Genomic DNA, 23134 nt, shown 5'->3' with positions numbered 1-23134 from the left:
GAAATAACATTGCCTTTTCCCCAAAAAACAATAACTTTGTTATTTTAAGCTGAAAGGCAGCAGAGAATTACTACACCGTTTTACATTCTTCTGCAGAGTTCCCAGTTTACTTTATCACACCTGATCAGGCCCACAATTTCATTAGGCCCGAAGACACAGGAGCAGAAGAAACAGGCCACTCAGCCCATCAAGTGTGCCCAGCCAGTTAGATCAGGGAGCTGTTTTGATAACTTTCAATATAATTTTCCTGCCTTTTCCCCATAACACAATTTCCTCATTAAAAAACTATCATAACATTACAAATACTAAGGACAGAGCCTGGACAGCTGTGCAATAAAAGATTCCACAAATTCATGACCCACACAAATTCTTCCTCATTCATCTTAAATAGGCAATTTCTTATTCTGAGACTACACCCGCTAATCCCAAATCCTTCCACTTTGCATATCTACAATGTCACACTCCTTAAGAATCTATGTCTCAAAGTCACATCGCATTCTTCTAAACGCAGTATCGGCCCAAACTACTCAATGCCTCAAGAAAATACACATCTGCCTCATGAAACTTCTCCTGAAGGCCTCCAATGCCAAGGTAGCTTTATATTAGGCATTCAGAACTGCTTAGTATTCTAGCTCTAGTCTGACTAGTGCCTTGTACAATTTTAACAGGATTTCAATATTTCTATATACATTCCCTTTACTTCAAAAGGGCAACATTCCATTTGCCTTCCTGAACTTAGATGCAAGCTTTTTGTAACTCATGAACAAGGACTCAAATCCCTCTGGTCTGTAGTCTACAGCAGTCTTTCTCCATTTGCCCCAATTCACCCCATGGGGTGAATTTGCATGAACAGACTTGTATTTGTAGATAGTGTCTATTTGGTTCAATAAGCATACAAGCTGTTGGCAGTCCATCTACGTGACATTTTATCAATTCCTACTTTAGAAATAGAACCAGTCTGCTTTAAGTTTGGGGTACAGACTCTAACCTCACACCTTTAATGCATAGTCTGAGTTAGGATGTCATTTTAAGATGTCACCTTAAGTTATCTCGGGAATGTGACTTGAAAGTAGTTCCGGGATTGACATATTAATCAAAACCTGCAACCCCATTCTAAATAATTAGTCTGAACAGCAATCTAGGTTTGTTCAATACATTGCACCAGTTGTATAGTACTTTGACTTTCACTATAAACTCTAGGTCCTATAATCTGTCCCACGAGCTATCTGAAGGAGCAGCACTCCTAAAGTTTGTACTTCCAAATAAACCTACTGGAGTATAACCTGCTGCGATTTTTAACTTTGCCCCAAGATCAGGTTTCCAGGATTTTGGACAAGGGATGATTTCCATGATTCATGACTGTTTTCAAAATTTTTCAAAAACAGATTTCGATTTTTTTTTAAAAATCAGCTCATCAAATATAGTTTCTTCCCGGTTTAGTCACTGTTCAAGAGTCTGCTTTCCCAACACAGCCATATCAGGCAAGGTATTAGAACCTGTAGTGAAGAAAACCAAAAGTAGGAGCAAACTTTAAGGTTTTCCATTTTTTCAACATGCTTAAGCAATCATAGTATTAAAAGTTAGAGAAAATCAAAGGCAGCATTAACCTACCTGTTGATCAGATGAACCAAAGTTAAACCACATCACCCAGAATATAAACAGATTAATACGATCAAACAGATCAAAATGTTACAGACAAACTTCTCAAAACAGTTGATAATTATTAAGAGGTAGAGCAGTCAGAAATCACTCAGCTGAGAAGACTGGGGCTTCTTAACAATCAGGATAACAGATGGCATCCAACAACAAAGGTACAGTATGCATGTTAAGTGATTTCTGAAAGACCAGAGAGAAAAAAAAAAGGAACTGCTGAGGAGCACATTCCTAAAGAATTCTTTGAGCATACTTAAGACCTCTTTCCATAATTAGCTTAAAATTTGATTGCCTCAAGAGATCATAGTGGTTGAGTAGAGAGTGAAAAATTATGCCATAACCATCATACATGATTAGAAGCTTGATGAACCAGTTATATTTCCAGTTATTATCTTAAGTAATATTAATGAAATTCAAGTGATAGTAGTGTATAAACAGTAATACAGTCAAGATTACTGCTTTCTTCCTGTCTCACCTCTGCCACGGCCACGCCTGCCTCGCTCTGCATATTTATCACCTGGACTAACATCCACACCATTTTCCTCAACTCTGTCTGAAAATTGAAAACATGGAAAGTTCAGGAAATATGCACTTCAGCAGAAACAGCAAACAACTGGCTCAGTGTTACATATAAATGAAATACTTACAGTCCCTGCCTTGACTTCCTCTCCCTCGTCTAGAAGAGGCTGCACGACCCCGAATTGCTTTATCTCCACGCTTCTCTCGGTTTTCTTTATTTTCTAGAAGGCCATCTTTTCCAGTTCCAAGACTCTTCTTTTTGCCTACAGTCTCCCATGAAGTCTGTACAATGACACCCAATCAAATCACTTCAGCTTTAAACCAAATTCTGTAATTCCACATCCATAACAATTTACAAACAGCTTAAGAAACAGGAATTGCACCTCAAGCCTGCCTTTCAACAAGATCAGGACTGAACTAATTCTTCATGCCAGCTCATCTCAGCCCTCAACTTGTATTTCTATTCAAAAATCTACTCCTCCATTCTTAGTGATTTGGCCTCCAGAACATAGAGGAATACAGAATTCCAGACATTCGCTGCTGTCTGGGAGAAGAGATTTCTTTTCATGTCAGTTTGGGACAAATTTCCCCTTATTCTGTAGTTATGTCTCCTAGTTTGAGTTTGCCCTATTACTGGAAACATCTCAACATTTACCCCATCAAGCACTGCCAAAAAAATCTTGGACAGGTCAAAAATATCATCCTCATTCTTCTAATGAATGAAGGACTGACCTGTTGAGCAGTCCCCAGTTAGTTTACACCTTCATCCCAGCAGTCGGACTAGCAGGCCTCCAACGCCAGTGCATCCTTTAAATACAGCCTTAAAAACTGCACATAATACTGAAGTGGCCACACCATCAACCTATTCTGTTATAGGAAGGCTTCAATCTTTAAATGACAACCCCGTAACAATAGAGGCTGAAATTGCATTTGCCTAAATTTATTTGTTGGACCATTTGCCTAACTTATTTGTTGCTAATTTTGCATTTTAAGAACACTCCCTTTGCACAGCACTATTTTGGGAGTTTCTCTTCATGTAAATAGTCTGCTTTTTGCTTCTTCCCCCTCTTTGCTACAACATTCCATTTTATATCCTTGCAAATTCCTCATTGTTCATTTAACAAATTTTGATACATTATCCTCTTTCAAATCATTAACAGATAATTGAGCCTTTAGGATTGATCGTCATGACATTCTACGAGTTACACCTTTCCAAAATGATAAGAGCCATGAATCCTAACTCTACCTTCAAAATGTAAACCAATCCATGTCAATACATTGCCCCATACAGTGAGATCCATTATTTTATGGGACATCAAATGCTTGCTGGAAATCCATATGCCCTATATCTACTAGTTTCACTGTCAACTCTGCTTGTTATACCCTCCGAGAACACTAGCAAAATTTGTCAAACATCATTGCCCTTTCACAAAACCATGCTGACTGCGTGAAAAACTTGGCTAAATGCCCTGGAATTTCTAGCATAATAGTCCCAATGGGTGATGTTGGGTTAATTGGCCTATAGTTTCCTGCTTGGTCTCCCTCCCTTCTTGGAGAGGTGTCACAATAGAAGTTTTCTAATTTACTGAAATGTTCCTGGAATCTATCTAGTTCTAGAATATTTCAAGTAATGCTTCTATCAGTGCAACCACTTCCTTTTCAAAAAGAAACAGCTGGATTCAGGCCAACAGATCCTGTATCCACAATTGTTTTAGCTTTTTTTTTTTATACGCCTGTAGAGGCTATGGCTTTTGTATTTATATAGCTTACCAATTTACTTTCAATTTCCATATCTATTAACATTTTAGTCATCTGCTGATCCCCAAAAAATCCAATATGCTGATCTACATCTAGGTTTCACTGCTTCTTTTAGTCGGATAGTCTCTGACCAATTTGGTTCAACACAGGATAACACCACCACCTGCCTTAAGCATTAGGGTTCTTAACTATTACTTTGGCTCTAATTTTGTTGCAGTCATCTCCATACATTTTCTATCCCTTCCTGTTACATTTTTAATTGCTCATATCTTGAATATGTTCACATACTGTTCTCATGTCTTCTTGATGTTATTAACTTCCTTTCAATTGAAGCAGCCAGCAGTGGAAGCAGCTCAAGAGAGGCTCAGCAGCCTGGTTCCTGGGAACAAATGGTTGACTAAGTTTGCAGATGACACCAAAATTGGAGATGTAGTGGAGAGTGAAGGAGATTACCTCAGGATCTTTATCAGATGGACAAATAAGCTGAGGAGTGGCAGATGGAATTTAGTTCAGATAAATGAGGGGTGCTACATTTTGGAAAAGCAAATGTTAGCACGACCTACACACTTAATGGTAAGGTCCTAGGGAGTGTTGCTGAACAAAGACTTTGGAGTGCAGACTCATAGATCCTGGAAAGTGGAGTCGCAGGTAGTTTGGACAGTGAAGGCAGTGTTTGGTATGCTTGCCTTTCCTGGTCAATGCATTGAGTATAGGAGTTGGGAGGTCATATTGTGGCTGTACAGGGCACTGGTTAGGCCACGTTTGGAATACCACGTGCAATTCTGGTCCCTCTCCTATCGGAAGGATGTTGCAAAACTTGAAAAGGTTCAAGTACGAGGATGTTGCCAGAGTTGGAGGGTTTGAGCTATAGGGAGAGATTGAATAGGCTGGGGTTGTTTTCCCTGGAGCATCAGAGGCTGAGGGGTGACCTTATATAGGTTTATAAAATCATGAGGGGCATGGATAGGGTAAATAGACAGTCTTTCCCCTGGGGGGGGTGGGGGTGGTGGAAGAAGAGGGGGAAGTCCACAGCTAGAGGGCATAGGTTTAGGGTGAGGGGAAAAAAGTTTAAAAGGGACAAGGGACAACTTTTTTTAAAATGCAGAGGATGATGCACATATGAAATGAGTTGCCAGAGGAATTGTGAAGGCTTGGACAATTACAATATTTAAAAAGGCATCTGGATGAGTGTATGAATAGGAAAAGATTAGAGGGCTATGTGCCAAGTGCTGATAAATGAGACTAGATTAGGTTCGGATATCTGGTCAGCATGGACGAGTTGGACCGAAGGGTGTGTTTCCATGCTGTATATCTCAATGACTGACTGATCAAGAACTGCTGAACAGCTAAGGCCTTTATTCATTAGCATGAAGAATGAAGAGTGGTCTTATTGAAAGAAAAGATTGAGGGGGCTGGACAGGGTTATTGCCACTAATGGTGAAAAATCTCAAACAAAAAGGGAACATTTACAGAATAAAGAACCCTAAGCAAAACTGTTGGCATCAAAAGTGCAGACTTCAAACTTGAAATACCGTCAAGATCCCAGATATCAAATAAGAGTCATAATAACATGAACTTCAGTTAGTTTAGTTATAATCAGACAATAGCTCACCTGAAATGAGTTCAATCTAACTTCTCATGGCATTCCACATGGCTGTAATTATCTAGGATTCATACCCTAACTTAAAAGACTCCTACTCATCTTTTTATTTTAAAGAATAATTGGTTGAAGTTCCATAACTTATACGCTCAAGATCTGAAGTCACTTGTGAAGGAGGGGCAAACTGGAGTTTCTCTCAATTCCTCAAAGGGTTAGAGATTGGGTGTCTCAGTAAATACCTTTTCAACCAATCTCATTCCTGCAGATAAGTTGGTTATCTTCTGTCTAGGTATTGTCAAACAAAAGCAAAATCGAACAAAATGATGTAAACTAGGAATCAAATGATATATTATCTAAACTGAGTATTGGTACCTGCACATTATCCATGCTCCAAACTTTTGACGTAGACAAAAAAAAAAATCAAGTTTAGATACAAGATATCAATTGCTCAAAATTAACTTGCTATGAGATTATTTCAGAGTTATGTGCAAGCTCACTTTTTGAAGCACGCTGCAGTGGTTCAAGGCAGCTCGCCACCAACTTCTCAAGGGCAACTAAAGACAGGCAATAAATTCTGGCCAGGCAGAAACATCTGCATCTCATGAATGGAGAAAAAAAATTTCGATCACTAGCAATCTTAGAATAGAAAATAATGAATGCTACTTCCTAACCTACATGGCCAACTTCGAGTCATAGAGATGTACAGCATGGAAATAGACCCTTCAGTCCCACCTGCCACCTTCTCTCCTCCTCCTCCTCCTCCTCCTCCCTCCCTTTCCTCCTCCCCCACATCCCTCCAAACTTTAAAAATATTTTAAAAGTTAAAGGGCAACACTAATTTTTAATTCAAGCAATTATAGAATATTATCTCAATTTGAAGATCTTGAAAATAGACATTTGAAAGTAGCAGAAGTAGTTACATTTGTAGAAGTGTAGATGTTTTCAAATGCAGCACAGAGCATGAGCTATAAATTAATTCATTTTCAGCCTGTTTTCACTTTAAATAGAGTCACAGATGTACAGTATGGAAACAGACCCTCGGTCCAACTGAACATGCCGACCATATATCCCAACCCAGCTAGTTCCACCTGCCAGCACCCAGCCCATATCACTCCAAACCCTTCCTATTCATATACCCATCCAATTGCCTCTTAAATGTTGCATTGTACCAGCCTCCACCACTTCCTCTGGCAGCTCATTACATACACGTACCACCCTCTGCGTGAAAATGTTGCCCCTTAGGTCTCATATCTTTCCCCTCTCACCCTAAACCTATGCCCTCTAGTTCTGGACTCCCACACTCCAGGGAAAAGACTTTACCTATTTACCCTATCCATGCCCCTCATAATTTTGTAAACCTCTAAGTTCACCCCCTCAGCCTCCAACACTCCAGGGAAAACAGCCCCAGCCTGTTCTGCCTCTCCCTCTACCTCAGATCCACCAACCCTGGCAACATCCTTTGTAAACCTTTTCTGAACCCTTTCAAGTTTCACAACATCTTTCCGATAGGAAGGAGACCAGAACAGCACGCACTTTTCCAACAGTGGCCTAACCAATGTCCTGTACAGCCGCAATATGACCTCCCAACTCCTGTACTCAATACTCTGACCAATAAAGGAAAGCATACCAAACGCCTTCTTCACTATCCTATCTACCTGCGACTCCACTTTCAAGGAGCTATGAACCTGCACTCCAAGGTCTCTTTGTTCAGCAACACTCCCTAGGACCTTTCCATTGAGTGTATAAGTCCTGCTAAGATTTGCTTTCCCAAAATGCAGCACCTCTCATTTATCTGAATTAAACTCCATCTGCCACTTCTCAGCCCATTGGCCCATCTGGTCCAGATCCTGTTGTAATTTTGGTGTCATCTGCAAACTTACCAACTGTACCTCTTATGCTCACATCCAAATCATTTATGTAAATAACAAAAAGTAGAAGGCCCAGCACCGATCCTTGTGGCACTCCACTGGTCACAGGCCTCCAGTCTGGAAAACAACCCTCCACTACCACCCTCTGTCTTCTACCTTTGAGCCAGTTCTGTATCCAAGTGGCTAGTTCTCCCTGCATTCCATGAGATCTAACCTTGCTAATCAGTCTCCCATGGAGAACCTTGTCAAACGCCTTACTTATTCAATTTAAAAACTTCAAACCTGGAACCAATCATGAGAGTTAGGGGTTGTATGCTGGAAAACCCTTGATTAAATGTTCCCAGGACCAGTCAACACATTTCTACCAATTATATAGAAATGTTTATAATTTGACAATTTTCAGTCTTTCAGTAACAGCTCAACAGTATATTCAGTTTTAAGTTTTTGAAAGTTAATAGCTTTTAAAGTGCAGTCAGATGTACCTTTTCCGAACCTGTGCAAATACAAAAATAAAAACTCAATAGTCTAGCATCATAGATGAATAATGAAATGCCTTTGTTCTCACCGTATCTGAATTTCCTTCCAGCAGTACATTGATTGCTTTGTTTACATCACCATTGCAGTCATGAAGTGCAACTATGCTTTCATCTGGGTTCTTTCCAGTGACTTCCATTAACTAAAAAAAGTCCCATTAAGAATAAGGTATTATTCTACTGTTAATTATAACTATCGTATGAAATTATAGTAACTCAAAGTTTGGGAGAAGATTTGTAGCTCGGGTGCTCGTTGTTGTGGTTCTGTTCGCCGAGCTGGGAATTTGTCTTGCAAACGTTTCGTCCCTGTCTAGGTGACATCCTCAGTGCTTGGGAGCCTCCTGTGAAGTGCTTCTGTGATGTTTCCTCCGGCATTTATAGTGGTCTGAATCCGCCACTTCCAGTTGTAAGTTCCAGCTGTCCGTTGCAGTGGTCGGTCCACATATTGGGTCCAGGTCGATGTGCTTATTGATTGAATCTGTGGATGAGTGCCATGCCTCTAGGAATTCCCTGGCCGGAGGAAACATCACAGAAGGCTCCCAAGCACTGAGGATGTCACCTAGACAGGGGACGAAACGTTTGCAAGACAAATTCCCAGCTCGGCGAACAGAACCACAACATTAGAGTAACTGTGGAAACATCTACACAATGCATTCAACCATTTAATCAAGTGACTGAAAAAGAAAAGTTAATGCAGAGTTTTCATGAGAGGCCTGCTCTCAAATTTCTCAACCACACAAGCCTAATTTTATGCATTCAGATTTAAGTACACAAATCTCAAATGCAACCCATACTTTGAAAAACCACACATTTAATACCAACTTAGTCAAGTGACTTAGCTACCTGATATTTGTTGATGAGTGCAAGGGAGAAATCTATTTTTAAGAAACTGACTTTGCATTACATGTTGAGTCTTACTCACTTGCTTCACTTTCTCTTCAAAGTCTGTATCATTCTTATCATAGATCATTTGGGCAAGTCGAATTTGTTCTGCTGTAGCCTAAAACATCAACAGTTCAGAATATGCTGAGTTTCAAGGAATTACTTTATATCTAGTAAATATAAGAACCACTATAAACAGTAACTGGAAAACAAACAAAATAGCCAATATTCTCCAGTCCTTTCTCCCAGAGGGAAATTGTTAAAACAAATTAGGAAAAAAGTCCATACATAATTAAAGTATAATACTATTTTTGAAGTTCATTTGCCTGCCTAACTAGATTTGCACTGATAAGCAATTCAGCCCCTTACCTGTACTGGTTTCTGTATCTGTGCGCATGTCTGAGTCTGTATCTTGTCCCGAGTGCCACGAGATCGGTCATTGCCCACTGAAGACATCATATACAGTATATACAAAACAATGTACAAAATAGAAAATCTGTAAAAGGAACATTAAGTTTTACAACTCATGCACGTATTCCAGTTTAAAAATAATTTGAAACTCCATTAAGAGTCAATAGATGGAATTGCCTCCTTCAGTACTAATCAACAATTCTAGGAAAAAAATCCAGTTGGCTTGGGGATAAGTGGATTGAAGGGAAAATGTAAAAAGAAATTGAATGAAATGTCAGCTACCAGCACTGTCAATAATGCAACACTGTTGAAAACAAACCTAGATTAACCTGGGATAATACAGAGAATGCAAGACATGATATCAGCAATGAATTAGAATGTTTCCCTGTATTGAGAGTCAGATAATAAAATACAGAAAGACACCCTTGAATCCAACTCATCCATGCTGATGAGAGGTCCTAATTGGACTAGTCCCATTTGCCTGCATTTGGCTCACATCCCTCTAAACCCTTCCATTCAGGTGCCATTTAAAAAGTTTATTGATTGATGAAAAATACTTGTTTAATATTTCACCTGTGTTTATTGTGGAGGGGAATATGGAAGCTAGTGAACTTGGGGAAATAAAGTGTTATCTTAAAGTGCCCATACTACACAGCAGAGTGCTGGATGCCTTAAAACTCAAAAGTGGTTAAATCCCCAGGGAAAAGACCCTATCCAAGCCCCAAAATGCAACACATCATTTATCTAAATTAAACTCCATCTGCTACTCCGGCACCTATTTACCATTGATCAAGTTTCCATCAAATGCTCGATTTGTATCTTGTAGATGGAGGAGAGGCACAAATCCTAATTCTCTGAAGTCTTCCTACAGGACCTCATCTCCCCAAACACGGAACAATCTCTGGCTGTTCACAACATTTCATGACCTTTTTGAACCTACACCCAGGGAAAAAAAAAACAACCCATGTTGTATTCACCTGTCTATTCCCCTCACTGATCGATACTGACAACAGGTCATCTTTCTCCCCCCCTCTTATCCCTTTCTTTCCTCCTTCCCACAACCAGACCAAAACTACATTTGCAGAAATGACCTTAGAGGACTGATGCCCTCACTACCAGCCCAGTGGTCATCCATTCTCACAATGCCTGCACTTCTTTAGGTTGAAAGGTGACCACTTTGTGCAACACTATCCACAAATCTCAGCCTCTTGAATGCACTGTTGTGCCCTCAGCTATCATTTCACCTTTAACCTTCTCAAGCTCCCCCCTAGAATCTTGTATTCATCAAATAAAATGATTTTTCATTCTTCCAAACTCCAATGGCTACTGGCTCAACTTGTCCAATTTCTACACCAAGTATTCGCTGAGTAAACACTCAGCCTCAAATGTATTTACATCCTCAGATAAACAAAATCAAAACTATATAGAACTAGTCACTTAAGACCATAGGAAGCAGTACCATGGGGGCCACTCAAGCATAGTCTGCAATTCAATAGTACCATGGCTGATCAGCATTCTTCATGTCCATTTTCCTGCCCTTTCCCCAAAACCATTTATTGCCCTACTGATCAAGAATCTATTTACTGCAGGCCGTAAAAGACCACTGGTGGTGGACAAGTTGTTGGGAGGGAATCCTGAGGGACAGGATTCACACTTATTTGGAAAGGCAAGGACTGATTAGGCATAGTCAACACAGCTTTCTGTCGGGGAAACCACGTCTCATGGACCTTGAGTTTTTGAAGTAACAAAGGATTGATGATGGTAGAGCAGTACATGTGATCTACATGGATTAGAATGAGGGATTTGACAAGGTTCCCCATAGTAAACTGGTTAGCAAGGTTATATCACATGGAAAATATGGAGAACTGGCCATTTGGATACAGAACTGGCATGAAAAGAGGATGGTAGAAGGGGGTTGCTTTTCAGACTGGAGATCTGTGACCAGCAATATGCCACAAGGATCAGTGCTGGGTCCACTGCTTTTTGTCATTTATATAAAAGCGATTGGATGTAAAGATAGAGATACGGCTAGTAAGTTTGCAGATGACACCAAAAACAGAGATACAGTGGACAGCAAAAGTTACCTCAGAGTACAACAGGATCTTGACAGACAGGCCAGTGGGCCAAGGAATGGCAGATGGAGGGTTAATTTAGATAAATGTGAGGAGTTGGATGTTGGAAAGGCAAATCAGGGCAGGACTTATATAGTTAATGGTAAGGTTCTGGGGAGAGATGCTGAACAAAGAGACCTTTGAGTACAGATTCATAGCTCCATTAAAGTAGAGTTGCAGGTAGATAGGATAGAGATGGTGGTGAGTGGTTTGCTTTCCATTATTGGTCAGAGTATTGAGTACAGGAGTTAGGAGGTCATGTTGCGGCTGTACAGGACATCAAGGTAAAAACAATGACTGCAGATGCTGAAAACCAGGGCTTTTGCCCGAAACGTTGATTTCGCTGCTCGTTGGATGCTGCCTGAACTGCTGTGCTCTTCCAGCACCACTAATCCTGTACAGGACATCAGTTAGACCACTTTTGGAATCCTGCGTTCAATTCTGATCTCCCTGCTACAGGAAGGATGTTGTGAAACTTGAAAGGGTTCAGAAAAGATTTACAAGCATGTTGCCAGGGTCAGAAGGTTTCAGCTATAGAGAGGCTGAATAGGCTGGGGCTATTTCCTTTGGAGTATCAAATGTGACCTTTCAGAGGTTTATAAAATCATGAGGGACACAGGTAGGAGGAGTGTATATGGGAGTGCAAAACTAGAGGCCATAGGTTTAGGATGAGAGAGGAAAGATTTGAGAGACCTAAGGGGCAACTGTTTCATGCAGAAGTTGATGCCTACATAGAATAAGCTGCCAGAGGAAATGGAGGAGGCTGGTACAATTAGAACATTTAAACGGCATCTGGATGGGTACATAAATAGGAAGGGTTTACTGATACAGGCCAAATGCTGGCAAATGGGACTAGATTAAGTTAAGATATCTTGTCAACACGGACAAGTTGGAGTAAAAAGGTCTGTATCTATACTCTGACTCTGCTCCCACAGGTTTGCGTGACAGAGTTCCAAACACACAATCCTGAGAAATAAATCAATTTTAAATAGCACCCTTTGTTCTGATATTATGCTCTGTCTTCTGAGAGAAGTCCACAAGGACAAACATCCTCTCAGCATTTACCTTGTCAAGTCCCTTAAGAATCACGTGTTTCAATTTGTTCACGAGAGTTTAGAACAATGAATGGTAATCTGAGTCCCGACCCACTTAACCACCAGGATATCAGGGACCATGGTGAAAATTCTCTAAAAGGCTACCAATTAAATGACATCTTTCCTAAAATAAGCGATTCACAACTGCTCAGTACTCCAGAAGTGGACACAGTTGTACCATTTACAATTGCACCAAGACTTCCTACGTGACCCCTACAACACACCAATGTGATTGGCACTTATCTGCCCTCTGGACAAGTAGGGATAGGCAATAAATGCTGGCCTAACCAGCGACACCCCACATCCCTTAAAAAGAAAATTAGGCAACATGAAAACAGGCTGATTAGTTGGATACCTGATTGGCAGCAAGTTGCAGCTTCATTCTTTAACTCAACCTTGGCCAGATTATTAGCATTCTATCAAGCAAGCAGAGCAATTGGTCAAGGTGTTTGCTTTGGGTTTCAGCAAGAATTGAGAGTCTTTATGAACCCTTCTGCTACTAAAAAGGGAGCAATACACACATTTTCTTTCACCAAATGCAGCTCTGTGAAAGGACATGTAGATTATAGCACATGATAGTGAAACATTGCAGGCCAACTGAACCTTACTGGTTTCCAATACAGTGGCAATCGTTGAAGTGCTCTCCAACTACAGAAATAAACCTACTGCTGGACCCTGTATCCTGAGTATGGCCAGCAATGACTAAGTGCAATTGCCCAAAGTCAGTGCAACATTTTCAATATAGTCTGCAAGTCATTGAGATGTACACGTGATATACCTGGCATCACAGTGACACTATCACATTGCTCATTTGTACTAGAAAAGATTATGGTTGGCTGAATAGTGGCATCTTAGTCATGGAGAAATGACACATTTACTTCAAAGCAGCACAACAAGGTGGCTTGCTTAATCCATTGCCCAAATTGAGACAATTTTCCTTCTTAGGGTTGCCATCTTCAGTAGTTCCTTGAGTCAGAATGACTTTCTTCCACTTGAGATGTGGTTTGCAGTAGCTAAGTCCACCATAGATAGGGCAAGTGGTATTTTAAGAGGCAGGTGCAATGTTTGAGGTTTTACACGTTCATTCAAGTTTGAAGCCAGGCTCCACCTGCACATGATGCTGAAATGTTTGACAAATTTGCACACACTTCTCTAGTTTGGCAGGCTCAGAAGAGAAACTATCCCTCCAACTAGTGAGAGTATCTTTTTGCCAAAGGAGGGTTGGAGGGAGTCTCAAGGCAGTTTGTCCACATGGCATCCACTTGGTGTGATAAGCTTGTAATTTAGAAGTCTTGTTTCAAACCTGTAGATGTGGCCTGCTGAACACACCTGACTGACAGCACATAATGCTGTCCTCCTTCATTCCTGATGAAGAGCTTATGCTCGAAACATCGACTCACCTGCTCCTCAGATGCTGCATGACTAGCTGTGCTTCTCCAGCACCACACTCTTCGACTCTGCCTCACTTTCTCAGAGCCTTAATGTTGGCTAGAAAGAATACCAATATTATCCCACCTTTAGATTTGCAGGATTTTTGAGGGCATTCCTGGCAATATTTCTCTTGGGTTTTATGATGTCTGTTGTAATTTGCCCATGTCCCAGATATGCACAAAAGGCCAGATAGCACTAGAGCTCTAAAATATAACCTAAGTGCCTGGCACAAGGTCATCATTGAACACACTTCAGATGGCAAAGTCAGAAGTGATGTAGATGCTGAATTTCATTTTCAGTATTTGCCATAATTTAAAAGGAGGTACCCAACATTGCAGAATTGATCCAGTGCCCAGAAGTATCCTGTAGATCTTGATAATGAGCATGGCGTTCAGGTGAAGCAGGTTAGTAGCAATAACATGGTTTCTATATGTTCAGCCCAGAGGCCATTCATGAGGCACTGTTGGCCATGAACAGCTGAACTGCTTTCCAGCACTAATTTCATCAAGCCAACACTGGTTCAATACAAAGTGCAGAATACCACTTCAGGAGCAGTAGTACAAGGTATACTTAATACGGCATCAGTTGGATGCTACACTACAGGTAGAAAAGAAACAAGAGAAAGCAGGAAGTGGCCATAACAGCACTTCACACTTACTCAGTGCAATCACACCTAATGCGTTTCAGCTCCACTTTCCTGCCAGTTGTGTGGATCTCTCAATGCTGAGATTCCAAAAGTCAATCCTACTCCAGTCTTACACAGATTCAGTGATCAAAACTGACCATGAAGGTCAAAGAGTCATACAGCACAAAAACAGATTCATCTGCCCAACTCATTCCAAATCTGAAGCAGCCCCATTTGGCTACATTTGGCCACAGCCCTCTAAACCCGACTTAGCCATGTACCTGTCCAAATGCTTTTGTAAAAAAATAGTTGTTCTCTGCTCCATCACTTCCTCCAGCAACTCATTCAACGTACTCACCACTGCGTGAGAAACTGGTGCCCCTCCGGTCCCTTTTAAATCCTTCCCCTCTCACCCAAACCTATGCCCAATAGTTTTGGAATTGCCTACCCTGGATAAAAAAAAAGCCTCAGTTATTCACCTAATCTATCCTTCATAAATTTTAAAACCTCTAAAAAGGTCACCCCTGAACCTCTTACACTCTAGGAGGCCTTGCCAGCCTTTCCTTCTAATTCAAACCTTCCAGTCTTGGGAACATCCTTTAAAGTTTAATAGCATCCTTTCGATAGCAGGGTCATCAGAATTGTACGCAACACTCCAAAGTGGCTTAACCAATGTCTTGCACAGCTCTAACATTATGTCCCAACTCCAATTTAATGCTTTGATCAAAAGCAAGCATGCCAAAAAACCACCTTCACCACCCTGTCTATCTGTGACACCAATTCTGTCTCGTACTTTCAAGCTAATTTTGCATCCAATTGGCTAGCTCTCCATAGATCCTATGTGGTCTAACTTTACAAATCAGTCTACCTTGAAGGCCTTGCTAAAGTCCATGTAGGACATGTCTACTGCTCTGCCTTCATTTATTTTCTTTGTCACCTCATCAAAAAAACTCAAAATTTGAAATGTGACTTCTCATGGACAAAGCTATGCTATCCCAAATCAGTCCTTGCCTTGCCAAATACATACAGATCCCATCTCAGAAACCCCTCCGACAACTTAACCACTGATGTCAGACTCAGCCTGTAGTTCTCTGGTTTCCTTGCAGCCTTTCTTAAATAATGCATTAAGATTAGCCACCCTCCAGTCTTCCAGCTGCTCAGTCATGGCTGTCAAATAAGCAAACATCTGACAGGGGTCCCACAGTTTCTTCCCTGCCTTCCTACAACATTGAGATACTTGATCAGGTCTCAGGGATTTATCTATCTTTATGCATTTTAAGATCTCCAGCACCTCTTCTGTAATATGGACTCTTTAAAGACACCGATTTCCAAAGATTCGCAACCCTTTGAGTGAACTAGTCTTCTCCTTTCAGTCCAAAGTGATCAGTCGATTAAGTTCTGACAGTGACCCTATGTTTTGGATTCCTCAACCAGAAGGAGTAATCTATTTTCACCCTACCATGCCACTTCAGAATCTTGAATGTTTCAAATCGAATCAAACTTCCAATAACTACAGCTTCAAATTGTGCAACAACCATCCCATTCCAAAGGGTCAAAGTTAGTGAACCTTCACTATACTACCACCAATACAACTACAGAGGAACCTCAATTATCCAAAGGGCATGGGCGGAATGTATTTCATTCGGTTAATCGAATTCCGGATAATCAAATGCCAGTTAACAGTTTAGCTGAGCATCAGGACCTTGCAATCTTTTCAGATATTCGAATGCCAGGTAATCTAGGTTCCTCTGTATACCCACGAATATAGACCGCAGTATTCCAGATGTGGTACTACAATTGTAGCAAGATATTTAAGCTGTACTTTAATTCCCTTGCACTGAAAGTCAAGTTGTCTTCCAATTGCTTACTCTAACTGCATGCTAGCTTTTTGCTCTCCTTGTCCTTTTCATAACCAAGTCACTTTAAACGTCAAAACCTACAAGTCCCATAACTTTCAAGCAAAAATTGGTTTTTCTTAGGACTAACACTGCCCTATACTGTATGCCATCTCAAACTGGAATCTCTGTTCTGTCAATTGCTTACATTTATACATTTTATCTTTATATAAGGGTAAATAGATACATTATTATTCATATTAAATGACTGAGAGACAGTAAATTGCTCTGAGTCCAGCGCAAGTCCTTCTGGCATTCAAGTCACAGCCTGCCAGCTTGAAAGTTCTCACTCTACTTCTGACTGTGGGCCAATCTTCTATCCAAGCTATACTAGCATGCATATTAAATGTTGAGCTGCAGCTTTTAGAATTGCAAATGATTCTCCATCTTCCCTGCTAGCATCAAAACACTACATTTTTAAAAAGTTTCCCTTTTGTAGAACTACATTGCCAAATCTGGATCTTATTTGAAGAAATCGCAAGTAGGAAGACAGAGTTAATCTGGACCTGATGGGGCTGTTTTCAAATGTGAAGAGGGAACTAGAAAATACTAGCTTTGATACTGTGGCCTGAGAGGAGAAGCAGCAACTGGAACAGATGGTAAGGGGGGGGCCGCCACAGCACAAGGCAAAGTACCAAAGTGATAAAGACATGTGGCAGGGGGTGGGTGGATTTTAGTCAAAACGAAGGTCAGAGATTATGCTGTAAAGTTTTTAAAACCATACGCGGTCATGGAAGCTGTAAAGTGCCTTCGTGGAAAAATTAAGCGTTGTTCCTCCACCTTGCATTGAGCTCTACTGGAACACAGGAATAGGACCAGGGAGGAAACATTGGTATGGGAGCAAGAAATGACAAAGAACTGAAGGTCTGAGGCACTGTTACAGACAGAGCAGCTATGTTCTGCAAAGTGCTCACATTATCTGCACTGCCTCACACCAACAGAGACTGACTGTATGGTTAAGAGAATGCAGTAGGCTAGACTGAAACAATACAAATAAAATGCTGCTTCACCTGAAATATATGCTAGGAACTTTTGTTAATAGGTGGTGAAAGAACAAGTGTCATACATTTCTGATTGCATAGCAAGGTGCCATGAGGTATGAGTAAGTAGTGTTAGAGCAATGGAGGAGTGAAGCAGGACATAAAGGGACAGTCCCCAGGGAATACTGACAGTGGAAGGGAGGGGACAATGCATTTGGTGATGGCATTCTGCTGGGGGTGACAGACTGCCAATGAAACCAATGGTGGGGTGGAAAATAAGGACAAAGGGAACCCTATCGCTGCTCTGGAAGAGAAGGAGATGGGTGAGGGCAGAAGTGCAAGAATAGGTCTGATATGCCTACCCTATTAACCATAATTGGTGGGAAATCCTCACTGAGGAAACATGGATATGTTTGAAAATCCTTTGAAATATGGAATGGAAAAACTGGAAAGAACAAAATGGAGTCCTTGCAGGAAGGAGGGTGAGAGACGGTAAGCAAAGATAACTATGGGAGTAAGTCATTTGCAGTGGATATTGGTTGGCATCCTATTCCAGGTATGGAATAATAAAGAGTCAGAGATAGACCAGGTGAAATTAACAGAAGGATAAGGAAAGAGGTGGGTTGTGAGGGGTTGATACTCAGCCCCTGCAAAGCAGAGGTCATCACGACAGACAACAGCACCAGCCTCATCAGTAGGTTGGTTATAAACTCAAGTTAGACCTGAGAGAAGAGAGAGCAACAAGTGCAGAGGAGACAGGTTAGAGTGAACGAGGGGAGCAAAGAAACTAAGGCAGCTGATTTCATGTCAACAGTTCAAATCATAACGCTTCATGTCCATGATTAAAACTGAGTTAGCAACAGATTCCAGACTTTTTTCGTTATACTTTTCATACAAAGCATAAAAACTAATGTTACAATGGTCAACCTCCAATCATGTACATTAGAAGTCTTACACTGCTAAGATTTCCTAGTTCTGAAGAGTCAACCTGAAATATGAACAGTTCTTTTGGATGCTGCCTGAACTGCTGTGCTCTTCCAGCACCACTAATCCAGAATCTGGTTTCTAGCATCTGCAGTCATTGTTTTTACCCCTTTCCTCATACTGCCAGTCCTCTGAATTTCCAGTATTGTATTAGTTTATAACTTAGTATTACTCTATTCTTGTCCTAAAAAAACAGGTTTCAACAGGCTAACAAACACCTAATAGCTCAATTCTTCTTCTGCCTTTAGTAAACATCACATTTCTTCCAACAGCCACAGGCAATGATCCATAGAAATGCAACCTTCCTCGGAAGACAAATCTGATGGGATAAAGTCTGCAAACAGAAAATAGACATGAAAGCTCAAATTTTGAATATGTTTAAATGTACAAAATTGATAGATTTGTGATTACCAATGCATAAAGAGTTACAGGGATTGTGCAGGCAAAAGACATCGAAGTGTTCGACCAGCCACAATAAGCGGCAGAGCAAGCACCACAGGGTAAATAGTTACTCCTGTTCCTATTCAAATTCCCTCAAATCTGACACATTCCTATCTAAATTTCAGCTCCACCAAAGCCAAACTCTTCAAACAGTGAGGCTATCTAGAGCTTCACGCTTAATATCTAAGCCTCCATCTGTTGGATGGATGGTAGTCTAATTCTTATGCAACAGGACTACTAATTTAGTTCAAATTCATCATGGCATATTATTAGAAATCAGGTTTACTGAAATTTTCATATTCATGCACAAATCATGAGAAAAGCTTCAGGGTTATTGGAAAAATTGAACTGGTTCATTAATATGCTTTCAGGTAAAATCTCAACCTGGTTTTGTCCACAGATAACAAAGCCATATTGCACTTGGCATTGCCCCATGAAGTGTTCAAATGTTAGAAGGTAGAAATAAAGTGCTTGAAGGTGTTAAATAGCAAGCAACTATGCATACAGAAAAAACAGGCAATATTTCAAGCTGTTGACCTTTCATCAGAACCAGGAAACCCAGATGCAACAATGAACTAAGGTAGCAAGAAAAGGAAGGGAGAGAAAACACAGAAGTTATTATGGGGTGGAATGCAGGAAGATTCAATAAAAGCATGAAAAGGCAAAACAACAACAGGACAAGCAATGAAAATATTATCTAGAATCAGTGAGAATGAGAAGAGAGGAATCAGCAACAGCTCTTCAAAACAAATGGGGACAGAACTTAGAAAACGTTGAAATTGTACTATTTGCCAAAAAGGTGGCGAACACCCCAAAGAGGAAATGCTGGCCCTCAAGCTTACATTAAGCTTCATTGGAATAGTATAAACGTAAGGCAGAGAGCTCAGAGTGGGGCAGAAAATCAAAAAGTCATCAGAACCTCAGTTACACCCCATCAAAATCTACTCAATTTATTCGTTGTATCCCAGGTAGCAAATTCAGTGCAAGAAGTTGAAAGTAAAATTTAAAATCACTTTTCACTTGAAATGACGTTTAGGACAAGGAAGTTGGTAATAGAACAAGAAATAAAATATGGGTCTATAGATGTAGGTGAGAAGAAGAATGAAAAGCTGCCATAAATGGAGAAATGACTATGTTCCTGTTAGGGTGAAAGGAAAGGCTGTAGGTATAGGGAATGCTGGATGACTCAAGAAATTGAGGGTTTGCTTAAGAAAAAGGAAGCATATGTAAGGTATAGACAGGATAGATCGAGTGAATCCTTACAGTATAAAGGAAGTAAGAGTATACTTAAGAGGGAAATCAGAAGGGCAAAAAGGTGACATGAGACAGCTTTGGCAAATAGAATTAAAGGAGAATCCAAAGGGTTTTTACAAATATATTAAGGAGAAAAGGGTAACTAGGGAGGGAATAGGGCCCCTCAAAGATCAGCAAGACAGCCTTTGTGTGGAGCTGCAGAAAATGGGGGAGGTACTAAATGAGTACTTTGCATCAGTATTTACTGTGGAAAAGGATATGGAAGATATAGACTGTAGGGAAATAGATGGTGACTTCTTGAAAAACGTCCATATCACAGAGGAGGAAGTGCTGGATGTCTTGAAACAGGTAAAGGTGGATAAACCCCCAGGGACCTGATCAGGTGTACCATAGAACTGTGGGAAGCTAGAGAAGGGATTGCTGGGCCTCTTGCTGAGATATTTGTATCATCAATAGTTACAGGTGAGGTGCCGGAAGACTGGAGGTTGGCAATCATGGTGCCACTGTTTAAGGAGGGAGGTAAGGACAAGCCAGGGAACTATAGACCAGTGAGCCTGATGTCGGTGGTGGGCAAGTTGTTGGAGGGAATCCTGAGGGACAGGATGTACATGTATTTGGAAAGGCAAGGACTGATTAGGGATAGTCAACATGGCTTTGTGTGTGGGAAATCATGTCTCACAAACTTGATTGAGTTTTTGAGGAAGTAATAAAGAAGACTGATGAAGGCAGAGCAGTAGATGTGATCTATATGGACTTCAGTAAGGCGTTCAACAAGGTTCCCAATGGAAGACTGGTTAGCAAGGTTAGATCTCATGGAATAAAGGGAGAACTAGCCATTTGGATACAGAACTGGCTCAAAGGTAGAAGACAGAGGGTAGTGGAGGAGGGTTGTTTTTCAGATTGGAGGCCTGTGACCAGTGGAGTGCCACAAGGATCGGTGCTGGGTCCTCTACTTTTTGTCTTTTACATAAATGATTTGGACGTAAGCATAAGAGGTACACAGTAAGTTTGCAGATGACAACAAAATTGGAGATGTTGTGGACAGCGAAGAGGGTCACCTCAGATTACAACAGGATCTTGACCAGATGGGCCAATGGGCTGAGAAGTGGCAGATGGAGTTTAATTCAGACAAATGCAAAGTGCTGCATTTTAGGAAAGCAAGTCTTCACAGGACTTATACACTTAATGGTAAGGTCCTAAGGAGTGTTGTTGAACAAACAGACCTTGAAGTGCAGGTTCATAGTTCCTTGAAAGTGGAGTTGCAGGTAGATAGTGAAGGTGGCGTTTGGTATGCTTTCCTTTATTGGTCAGAGTAAGGAGTACAGGAGTCGGGAGGTCACATTGCAGCTGTACAGGACATTGTTTGACCACTGTTGGAATTTTGCATGCAATTCTGGTCTCCTTCCTATCGGAAAAATGTTGTGAAACTTGAAAGGGTTCAGAAAAGATTTACAAGGATGTTGTCACGGTTCAAGGATTTGTGCTATAGGGAGAGGCTGGGACTGTTTTCCCTGGAGTGTCGAAGGCTGAGGGATGACCTTATAGAGGTTTACAAAATTATGAGGGGTATGGATAGGGTAAATAGACAAAGTCTTTTCCCTTGAGTCAGGGAGTCCAGAACTAGAGGGCATAGGTTAAGGGTGAGAGGGGAAAGATATAAGAGAGACCTAAGGGGCAACATTTTCACACAGAGGGCGGTATGTGTATGGAATGAGCTGCCAGAGGAAGTGGTGGAGGCTGATACAATTGCAACATTTAAGAGGCATTTGGATGGGTATATAAATAGGAAGGGTTTGGAGGGATATGGGCCAGGTGCTGGCAGGTGGGACTAGATTGGGTTGGAATATCTGGTCAGCATGGATGAGTTGGACCAAAGGGTCTGTTTAAATGCTGTACATCTCTATGACTACAACATGAAAACTAATGACGTCAATAGAGAACAGATGATGTTTGAAAATACCATTCCTTGAGCCTACGTTGAGTAAACACCACAGAAGACAGCCCAAACTTAACAAATGAAACATGACTGATGAGTAAAGCCTGGCAGGCAAGTTAATGAAGTTCACATGAATCAGTTTCTCCAAACAATCTTTTAGTCACCACTTTGGATTCTACCCCTTCCCAGCTCAGTACACGTTTTCACTGCATTCATTTCCAAATGTCTGGGTGCTTACTTTACAGGCATGGATAGATTATTTAATGTATAAGTAAAATTAAATCAATTTAATTCACTTTAAAAGTCAACTAAATGAAATGGTCAAGTTACTCAGTTAGCAAATTCATTGGTAATTCAGTCCCATTTGAGCAATCAGCTGAAAATGACAACTTGTCATACATACAGATTAAGAGAACACTTACAGCATTCATCTGAATAGTACATTATGATTTCAGCTGAAAGGCTAAGGGGAACAGAATCAAGTCATCTTTGATAACCAGTTTAGTGTTAGCAAAATTCCATGGAATTGAAATAAATATATTGAGGGGGGTGACAGGAAGAGGTCTGAGATGAGATGAGTGTTGACTGTCCACAAGGACCACAATTTATTTGAAAGCCAGGTATTCCATCCAACTTCTTTGTCAAAAGAAACAAGAATGTTCTTTTCAAAGTCAGCCTATTCTAACAGCTACATCTACTGTATTGAATGCAACTCATTCATCATTCAACTCCAACACAGTGGTTTACCATAAGGCATAGTTTTAATAGTAATGTGAAATTCACATGAGCACTTCAATGAATAAATATCAAAACGTACTTCCATGCATTGTTAAAAACAAACAAACAGTCTCTACACCTTTGGTGCCTTCGAGTGAATTTTCTCAATTTTGCTCAGTCACATGTTAAGATTCTTGTATAGGTTGTCAGAGACACTGACATTTTCACAGATGCTTTGCAGACACACCCAAATTGTCTGTGGTCCTCCAGAAAGTCTCCTTCCAACTGTGCACGTCCTAACCATTGTGCCACCGAGCCGCCCATGCTGGGCATGTTTGCTTGGGACACATGCTACTATTCGATTATAGTTCTTGCCACTGAATACAAAGTTAGGTGAAAGGGTGAGTCGTGGGGAGGATTCAAACATGTTGCAGTGATTTGG

The 23134-nt window shown here is 40.8% G+C and overlaps 1 protein-coding gene across 5 annotated transcripts in view; it reads right to left on the bottom strand.

The window, feature by feature from the left end:
- Positions 1-23134, bottom strand: part of ubap2a (ubiquitin associated protein 2a) — a 114272-nt gene that overhangs the window by 87863 nt on the left and 3275 nt on the right. For 3 of the 5 annotated variants that reach the window (XM_072572817.1, XM_072572827.1, XM_072572853.1), the window contains exons 2-6: positions 9183-9309; positions 8854-8931; positions 7964-8074; positions 2301-2454; positions 2129-2206 (exon numbers count right to left, since the gene is read on the bottom strand). In XM_072572817.1, the coding sequence (XP_072428918.1) occupies positions 2129-2206; positions 2301-2454; positions 7964-8074; positions 8854-8931; positions 9183-9272 (511 nt within the window). In that variant the 5' untranslated portion in view covers positions 9273-9309. The remainder of the gene's footprint in view (positions 1-2128; positions 2207-2300; positions 2455-7963; positions 8075-8853; positions 8932-9182; positions 9310-23134) is intronic. The other 2 variants (XM_072572835.1, XM_072572843.1) reach the window with 1 other exon arrangement.

The sequence above is a fragment of the Chiloscyllium punctatum genome, chromosome 1, assembly GCF_047496795.1.
Source record: "Chiloscyllium punctatum isolate Juve2018m chromosome 1, sChiPun1.3, whole genome shotgun sequence".
NCBI lineage: Eukaryota > Metazoa > Chordata > Chondrichthyes > Orectolobiformes > Hemiscylliidae > Chiloscyllium > Chiloscyllium punctatum.
This window is presented reverse-complemented; position numbering and strand designations above follow the sequence as displayed.